Source organism: Pempheris klunzingeri, chromosome 10 (assembly GCF_042242105.1).
Source record: "Pempheris klunzingeri isolate RE-2024b chromosome 10, fPemKlu1.hap1, whole genome shotgun sequence".
NCBI lineage: Eukaryota > Metazoa > Chordata > Actinopteri > Acropomatiformes > Pempheridae > Pempheris > Pempheris klunzingeri.
In genome coordinates, this window is record NC_092021.1 from 26279165 (window position 1) to 26288824 (window position 9660).

General features: G+C 44.6%; 1 protein-coding gene across 1 annotated transcript; it reads right to left on the reverse strand.

Annotated features, from left to right (window-relative positions):
* Nucleotides 1-1962: 1962 nt before the first annotated feature.
* Nucleotides 1963-8429, reverse strand: ndufa10 (NADH:ubiquinone oxidoreductase subunit A10). Its single transcript, XM_070838574.1, has 10 exons — nt 8292-8429; nt 7242-7410; nt 6537-6752; nt 6250-6336; nt 5908-6029; nt 5358-5437; nt 4986-5040; nt 4793-4878; nt 4426-4534; nt 1963-2132 (listed from the first exon to the last, which is right to left on the reverse strand). The coding sequence occupies exons 1-10, from the start codon at nt 8364-8366 to the stop codon at nt 2064-2066; spliced, it is 1068 nt and encodes a 355-aa protein (XP_070694675.1). The 5' UTR covers nt 8367-8429; the 3' UTR covers nt 1963-2063.
* Between the last annotated feature and the right edge of the window lie 1231 nt (nt 8430-9660).

Below are 9660 nucleotides of genomic sequence, written 5' to 3' on the forward strand. Positions count from 1 at the left end.
GTCTGCAGAGTTACGACTCCATCCCACAGAATATTCTACCTTCCCCCTGCCCGATAAGACCTCTGTGTTACATTATTCCAGACAGGATACTGTGCCAGCTTCCCCTCTCCAGAGTTCATGTTTTCCATCCTCCATTAGCTCGGTGTGACTGCACCCGGCCGCTGTGCTGTCAATCACTCACGCTGCCTTTGTGTGAGCGCTGACGCCGTGGCCGCGGGCGTGCGCGTAGAAATCTGGCCTCTGCTGTCTGCTGCCTGTCGGGGCCAACTAAGGGCCGATAACTCACTTTGCTGCACTCTGAGCGACCTGTGAGATGTTTTTATTTTATTCACACTTAACTGTTTGCCAGTCTGCACTGGATGTGCAGCAATTTAGGTCTTTAGCTGCAATACAACAGTTCTGGTTATTAGTTATTAGTTGTGATTCAATCCATCAAGCACTTAGTTTGAATCATTCATCTAGAATTGTGTATTCTGTGCAGAAACCATCGTTTTGGATGGACAATAAAACCACAAAGTCTGCGTCGTGGTCCACGTGTCTTTAACCTGAGAAGCTGGTTAAATATGTAGGTTTTTAAAATGAACTCTGGTGTGTGTGTTAACTGACTCTCTAACAGGCTGAGAAACTTTGTAATAAGCACATTTATTTCTTTTTTCTTCAGCGTTTAGGTTCCATTTCCTTTGCTAGATTTCAGACCTTATTTCCTCGGGCGGTTTCAGCTTGTTAAAAGGGATGTAAGTGTCTCTCAGACTTGAAACACTGCAACTGCTAAGCCACAAATTTCTCCACTGCCCTCAGCAAAGAGTATCTGGATCTGTCCAGGAACCTCCTGACGGGGGCTCCCCCGAGGCGCCTCTGCAGCACTTGGAGGGACCGAAGTGTTGGAAAGAGAATAACATGATTTCTCTGGAAGAAGGCAGCACTTTCATCAACCTCCAAAGCTGACGGAGGCTGAACCTGCTCTCCGTCCTGAGGGACGCTTCTGTCTCTCTGGGAATGGACTTCCTCACAGAGCTTATCGTGGCTCAAAATTATCTCTGTGTCCTGGGGGGCAGAACCTTTCCAGAACCTGGACCATCTTGTGAAGCTGGACTTAAGTACCTCCATTACCCAGCACGCCAAGTCCAAGCTTCCTGCACCAGCCGGTTCCACTGATGATATATCAGTATACAGCATGTATGAGGATAATGAAGGCTTCTAGTCACACCCAGGGACTGCTCTGTGAATATGATAACAGTGGGCAAACAGCAGACCCCCTCATGGATGGAAACAAGTCTAATCTTTGGTTAACTACGGGTGGTGGAGTTCTGCAGTCAACCCTGATCCTGGTGCCACATCACAGACTTGGAGAGGGGGCTCTGGTTGGTGATCTGTCCTATCCTTGTCTGTTCTGCCTGAACTAGTCGACCATCATGTGTCCCAGTCGAGCCAAAGCCAAGCAGAGCAGCTCCAGTTGTCCCAGCACCGTTGGCGTGCAGGGTGCAGGGTGTGCTGCCACCCCCCCCCAGCCAGCAGTGGAGCTGGTCTAATATAGCTGGATTAGAGTGTACAGTCTGGGTGATGTACGGGACTGTTGGAGAGGGAGCTCTTTACTTAGAGACGGCATCTGGAAGCGAGTTAAATCCCCACATCTCTCCTGTATACCCTGCTACTGAGCCCAGTTTATCCTCGTGGCTGCGCTGGTGATCAAATCTTGATTAGAACAGCAGCCTCCTTCAACAAACACAGACTAATAAGTTTGCGTTTGACTTAACAGAACAGAGACGGCGGTAAGCTTTGAGAGAGAGGCTGTGATTGGCTGATATGAGGGAGAGCTAACAGCAAAACATGAAGTAAAACAATGAAGGAGGACATCTTGAGGTGAATTAACTCAACTTTGGCTGCCAGGTCTGTAATTAGTGACAGTGATGCCACCCTCCTGTCGTCAGCCCATGGGCTCAGGACAAAAACACATTCAAGACATTTCGTAGACTCAAAATTTATTCTTTTAATACATACATATTATTCAAGAACAGAAGACAACTGGATCAATAATGGACGAGCGGTTCAGTCTGTGGACTCGTTCACTTCAGCCAGATGTATTTGTCTCCTACGTCTGCGTTGTAGCCGGGGGCGTACTTCTTCCCAGGGAGCTACAGGGACAAAATAATAAGTTTAAGTAAAAGAACCACACACACACACACACACACACACACACACACACACACACTAACTCCAGATTAACTGCTTCTAATTTAAATGACTAAAAACTTTTAATCAAGATAACTGGGATTAATAAGTCTTTAGTCTCAGTTCAGTTGATCAGTTAAACAAAAATCAATTCTTCGCCTGTTAAAACACCTCCAGCCATGTTTTCCCTGAACTGCACGGTGGAAGCTGTAATACATCAGTGCCGCCAGCGTCCTTCTGTGACTTTACTTTGCCAGCTCGGACGAGCTGTGGGACATTACGCCGCCACATGTCACAGTTTTCACTCTCTCCGCTGAGATCCGGGCTCAGAACAAAATGTCAGGTCACTGCCTCCTGTAGCATTATGCAGCCTGCTTTCTGCAGCAGCCAGAGACACAAAGTCTCCAGTCAATAAACAGAAAAGGTCAGACCCAAATGTTTCCCTGTAAGACTAATGACACCAAAAGCCTTTTGGAATATTCCACATCTGGCATTTGCCTCCTCGTAACCGAGTCTTTCAATATTTCAGCTGAAGGAAATGAGTTCCTTCAGCGCGCCGACAGCTCAGCGGCTTCACCTTCATGTGAAGACTCATAAAGGTAAAAGAACATGAGCTGACAAACATGTCAGCAAGGAAAGGACGCCTCTTTTTTCTTTAATTGCATTTGTAGAATGAACACATAGGAGCAGACCAGAGGGGGGGGGGGCGGAAATCTAAATACATAAGAAATGGTTTGAGTTGCAGGGCTGAAAAGAAGCACTGACTGTTTACATGCACACTAAGATAAGTGTTTCCTGAGTAAGAGCTGCTGGTATGTTAATAATAATACGAGGCTCAGTCAGTTTCTACAGCTACAGCTTTTCTACTGCTGCCCACATTTCTGCCTGGACGGAGAAACACAGGGACGTTTAAACCTTTTGAAAGACTTCAGCAGGTTAGGTTTATAACGATGGGATTGTCATTAGAGATGCTAACAGCTTAGCAGGAAGGTTTTCTTTTTCTGAATGAGGCCAGAAACCAGAATGTTTTGAGCGCGTTAGCTCTGTGCTACATTACAGACAAATATACCACCATGTAAATGAGCTTTTAAATATCAGTTTTACAAGCACACGCAGAGCGAGACGCCTCTTAATGACACCCACAAAAGCAGTAATGACTCTGAATGAGTCAGAGCATCCTGGTGATTTATTGAAGAAATATCACAGAATTTATGAATTTGTAACGCCGACACAATAACTTGTAATGATCCTTTAAAATACCTTTAAAGAGTCCACACACGAAACTTGGCTTCTACCTCTACAGATGATCCCACACTGTTTCTTCAAATGACCTCATCTCAAAAAGAAAGAAGTCCCTGCTTTGTACGCATCATCCTGCATTATTGAAGTCCTAACTCATTCTTCCTCTCCCTGCCTTCCAGGACACACTTCTGCTGACGACTGTCAATCAGTGGCGTAAAAGCTGTGAGTGTGTTCTGCCTCATGCACATCTGCATCTTCACGGGTGTCCAAGATACAAAGAGGGGGGGCTTGCTTGTAGAAACTCCATTATAAGCAGTCAAAAACATACGTTTAAGGCATCCACATAAAAGAACAGCATCAGCAGGGATATACAGTGAACAGCTGAGCTCAAAGTGTCTCTACACTCTCTAGAAATAGAAACACACAATGCTTAGAAATAAAGAACTGCAGAATGGACCATGAAAACAAACACCAGAATTCCCTTCACCAGCTCAAACAGCCTGCTGCTCCTCTGAACACCGTGTTTGGATTCTTCTATTTTGCTCACGCTGAGAGCGAAGAACCATCCTGACACCTCGGAGCCAAACTCATCACTGCCCTCCACGGATATTACAAACACTGCAGATGATGCACACATTAAACCTCACTGACACAAACACAAACACTGAGACACCAGACAAGTTACTAAAGGTCACCACACAGCACCCACATGAGAGGAAATCCATTCAGACACAGCTTTGATGCAGACTGCATCTCTCTAGCACGCAGCTTTCCCCCCGTTAGAAACACACGTCTCAGCTGGACTGGCTTCAGTAGTTTAGCTGTGAGTTTGTGTGAAAGCTGCAGTAACAATCATCTCTGTGTATAATCAATAGCGACGACACTGCAGTGCCACATATAAACGCTGGTTACGGGCTCCCATGTATAAAAAGAAGAAGAGGAGAGATGGGGATGACATGCAGCAAAGGCACCAGGCCAGACGAGCCAGTGAGAACAGATCTTATCTCTACGTACCGATTTATAGGCATAGTATTTTTCATCAAAGTCGTGGGCTCCGATGGTTATCTCTGGCAGAAACTTTGCTATGTGGGTCAGATTTGCCACCCCATGCTTGTTTTCCACGCTGTAAAAAGACAGAAGAAAAGATCAGCTTATAGCAAAGTGCTGCTATGGCAGAATGCAGTCAGAACAAATGTGTGTTTTTCAGCTCTCCTCAGGATTCACTGCAGGTACATTTGCACATTTTTCCATAATGAGTGCAACAGACAGACGCTGAGAGTGTGACATGTTGGTGTGAATCCTGTTTCATCTGCTGGAGATCTTCCTCTGTGTCATTTGCATTTCAACGTGGGCCCGTATAGCACCATGATCAAGAACTCACAGCATCCTCATGTGGTGGTAGGCGACGTCGTCCTGCTCCAGCCACGGCCCTTTGTCAAACTTCAAACTATCAATGTCTTCTACCACCTGCAGGCCCACACAACAGAGAAGATGTCAACAGGGACGGTGAGCAGGTGTGACCACAATGTCCAAATAAGGATTCTTCAGCCCCATGCTGTTCTCTGTAGCCTCACCTTTTCAATATCTTGGGCTTGGGTCGCATCATAAACAAGCACTTCTGATGTTTCACTGGGAAAAAGAAAAAAAAAGCTTTAAACCCTTTAACGTCCTCACCAAGAAAAAAGCAATGAAAAAATGTATTCTTTATATATTTTATTTCTTTGGGGCACTAATCACAGAAATCAATGTTTTTTTAAGAACAGACCCCACATTTTTTTGAAATATTGGCCTCCACCAAAAGGTTGAGATGTCGTAAGTAAAACATGTTTTCAATAAGATATAGTGAGTCAAAATGTGCTCTACCACATGGTTGAGCAGAAGATGAAAGGGTTAAAGCCTTACAGCGCTCTACAGCTCTATTACAGACAGTAAGTTCAGTGACTCACCTGATTTTGGGCAGGAAAGACTTTTTATAGGAATCCTCAATGCTCTTCAGGTAGGCCAGGGGCACACTCTGCAGATAAGGCTGCCGACAGAAGGATCCAATTTAAATGAACAGTGAACACGAAGCTTAAAAAGCTGCATGAAAATATCCCCATTAAGGGTGACAGTAATGTTAAGGTCCCCCCCCCTCGGCATATGGCGGTGAAATGAACCTCTGTAAGATCTGCAGTTCTGCCTACTATCTAATACTCTACAGAGTTTACATGTTTTCACGTGTGCCCGTTAAAAAAATGATGAAAATCTAAAGGAGCTGTGGTGGGGGGGGCACACAATAGCAGCGCAGCGTCAGATGTAACGATCTGTTTTTGTCTTACTTTGTTTTCATCATAACAAGAATAACTGGTGGCAGAGATTCACTCAGCACTGCAGGAAGAAGAGCAGCAGAGCCTGAGACGACGGCTGCAGCGCCACAGGAGATAAACAGCCCAGCTCATTCCGTTCATGGATGAGGATCAAAGATTTTTTTTTCACAGAAGTCCAGCATCTCACTACCTTGTCGCTCTGCTTCAGCTTCTTCTGCACCTCCTCGGCCGGCACGTCCACATAAATGGAGAGGTGTGGGGGCAGGAACTCACAGATGCTGATGTCTTTGATCTCATTGTAGTGCTGAACGCCTGCGTCGTGAAACACATGAGCCAGTGTTACATGTCTTTGTGTGATTTCATCATTCCATCAAAGAGAAACCAGCAGAGATAAAAAGAGAACTGAACTCTGAAGTCATTGTCACAACAGTTTTCCCGTGGGTGTGCTCGCTATGTGGCATCACAAACCAGTGGGAGGATAAATAGGAAGCGTCGTCCTGCAGGTTTGCTGCTGAGGACACTGAATACTCACACTCCTTCCTGATGTACTTCTGTTTGAACATGGCCTCCAGGAAGACCATGTCACTGAAGGGCGAGCGCTCCAGGATCACTCCTTGGCCTTGAACACAGAAGATCAGGTCAATGTTCACCCACACTCCCGTTCTCACTATTAGCAGTGACGCCTGTTATCACAAGTCACAACCGCGCTTTTACCAAATATGTACAAATCTGCTGTACGCTGGTCATCCCCCCCCCCCCCCCCCCCCCCCCCCTTCAGCAGAGCACAGGAAGCTACAGTGCACCTGAGCATCAGGCTACCTGTGGTGAGCAGGTGTTCGATGGCATCGGAGTACTGAAGCAGCCTCACGATGTACATCCACAGCTGTAGCCTGTAGCTGTTCCCATCAGCAGCGTTGGGGTCCGTGTAGAACTGCTCCAGGCTGCACATCCCGTTGAAGTGAACAGGAAGTGGCTCCTTCTCCTCGGTCATCTTGTCCAAGTAGAAAGTGTCAGCCTCCGGCATGTAGAGCATCCCTGTAGATACAGAATGACTGGTTTTGGCCAAAGTATCGTCCATGTTGTCTTCCTATGGAATCCCCCAAGCAGCTGTAAGCCAATACTCCTGTAGTACACCTCCCACTAAGACAATATCTCAGAATATCTGCCTTTCATGCGGTTACGTCCATATTACAGCCTGATATATTAGATTTCCTCAGATAAGACAGGATTAGTGATTATAACAGCCAGAGACACACCTGAGGTCACTCAGAAGTGGTCTCACCATGAGGTTTCCTCACTAAGGAGAACTGAAAAGTGTATTTCTAAAGAAAATAGTCCCACTCAGTACATATCATGGTCACAAATACCGTTTTCATTCCTAAATGTAAATATCAGTGCTAGCCTGTCAAAGTTCAGCCTGATGATCTAAAGAATGTAAGGTTTCAGTCAGGAAGCTGCTTTATTCGCCCCCGTTATGTTTCTGGTGAAGGATCTGGTGAAGGATCCCCTCAGTGAGACAGTTACCCAGCTTGTCAGCCAGCTTCTGGGCCAGCGCTCCTTTCCCTGAGGCCAAGTTTCCGTCCACCGAGATGATTTTGCTGTTAAGCGTTAACCGTGGTGACGTCCTCTCGCCCAGCATGTACGACAGCCAGCCATAGCGTAGGCTTCTCACTGAGCTCGTATGAACACCTGCCTGAATAACACAGAGCAAAGGCACCACCTTTAACTGATAATATGTCCTGAACCAGATTAATTAATGGGCCCATATTTAGGTTTAGTGTAAGTACAACTCAAGTGTGTCTGAGAACATGCACATGTAAACATCATGATGTTTTGCAGGTGTTAAACCCTGATATGACTCAAGGCCACTCTGAATGAAAAGAGGCCTCAAGACCAAATGAAACACACAAACAAATCTAATTTGTACTCAGTAAAAATATCACCAGAGAAATATCACACCAGCATCCTGGAGCTTTGTTCAGCTGGTAGTCCAGCTTTAACACATCTTAACGGCTGTCTACCTGTGCCTTTATTATAACTGGATAATGAATCACAGTAGGTGGTGACAGAAAACACTCAGTGCTTCTTACTTTAAACATTACATTTGTGTGTGACAACCTTATAGTGATTACATTTATAATACCTTTATGATGGTTAGAATGCTGGTGTTCGTTCATATTCTGACCTCCTCATTCATTCATTCATTTCAATGATCACAAAGATCACTGAAATACATCTTAAGATCCTTTGAATAAACTAGAACTAGAACTACAACAGGCTCTTTTGGTATTGACACAGCGGACTGGCTAGCTTAACTGAACACCTTATTTACAAAAGGTATCGCGACAAGTTTGACTAATAACATCATGTGTGCGTCTATAAATAATAATTTAGCTTTTATTTAGATGACTGACTGAACTTTATTCTGTTCACACAGACTAGCAGCTAACGCTTTCTCACTGACTGCTGGACTGTGATGCTAACGGCTAGGCGGCTAGCTAGCAAAGTTAGCTTGCCCTTGAAACGTTTTGCGGGAGAAATAAAGTTCCGGGTCTGGTTGTCTTCTGTCCTTACCTTCTGTGCACAGCTGGCCCCTTTGAAAGCAGTCGCTCCCGACGGGATGACCAGTCTGATCACCCTCAGGGCCATGATCACCTGTCCTCCAAAATCCCTCCGACCTGACCGAGAAATCACCGCAGCCCGGCGACTGAATATGACGTCAGATTGTACGTCATTGAGGGCTTCGCTTAGCGTCGTCTCATACGTTATACGTTTGAGGATGTCTAGCCGTTGCCTGAATATATTTTGGTTTTGAGGACCAAAAAACGTGTCTAACTGTCTAAATGTAATGTCAGTGCACAAAAGTACCGATAAAAGAACATCAATACATGTAAATAATGATGTTTTTAATTTGTTTTGTCCTTAAAATGTAAGAAAGTGTGTGAAAAGTGTCCATGATGACTTCCCAGAACCCAGCTGACATTCACTCTCACTATCTGATGTGGTCCATACCATCATAATTATGGGTCAATGCCACATTCACTCATGTAAATGGAAAAATCAGAAACCATCACTACCTTTTTATAGAAATCATTTAATTGGCACTGCACCCTCGTTAGATCACTGTGTGGTGTATTAATGGGCTTTCAAAATGGGTGATTCATGGTGCAAAGACATGTTTGGCTTGATGAAGTCAGTCTACTCATTTCATTTAGATTTTTTCTATGTACTTTTTCTTTCTCAGTATAGCCTCACTGTTTTGAATGTGTTTAAGTTAAAATGAGGAATGCAAAATCAATATTCTTACATGAAACCGTTGTGTCCTGAATTATTCAAAATAAAGTTCTCATTTTATCTGACCAACAGTGTAAAACTCAGAGATATTGAGTTCGTCATAAAGAAAACTTTAAATTCTTGCATGTGGAACCAGCTAATGGTATATTTTGCTTGAAAATGCAGTGATTATCAATTATCATTCTGCATTTTCTGCATTTTGAGTTTCTCAACTAATCACTTTAGCTCTACAATCAAATAGCTGTGTGCTAAAATGCTAATTTCCCCCATGAGACTGACTATTGTAATCATTCTTGTAATTATCCTTAAATCTGATCAAACACACCGTCCTAATTGTTGTAACATCCTCGTGAGGGCTCACTGGGATTATTACAGCAGACAGTAATAGATCCATGCCTGGTGTGTGTGTGTGTGTGTGTGTGTGTGTGTGTGTGTGTGTGTGTGTCCTTTCACCAGCAGGTGGCAGTATCACTAAACACATTTCAGAAAGGTGTCCAGTAAGTCATTTTACTGACAGGACTTTTGTGTTTAACCTTTGTGATGAGGACTGGAACGATGCTGATTCTCTCTGCTGTCTCCATAGTAACGCAGCAGTGTAGTTTAAGAGGTGTGGTGGAGGTGCTGCTCACTGGACCATCAGCAGCAGGCT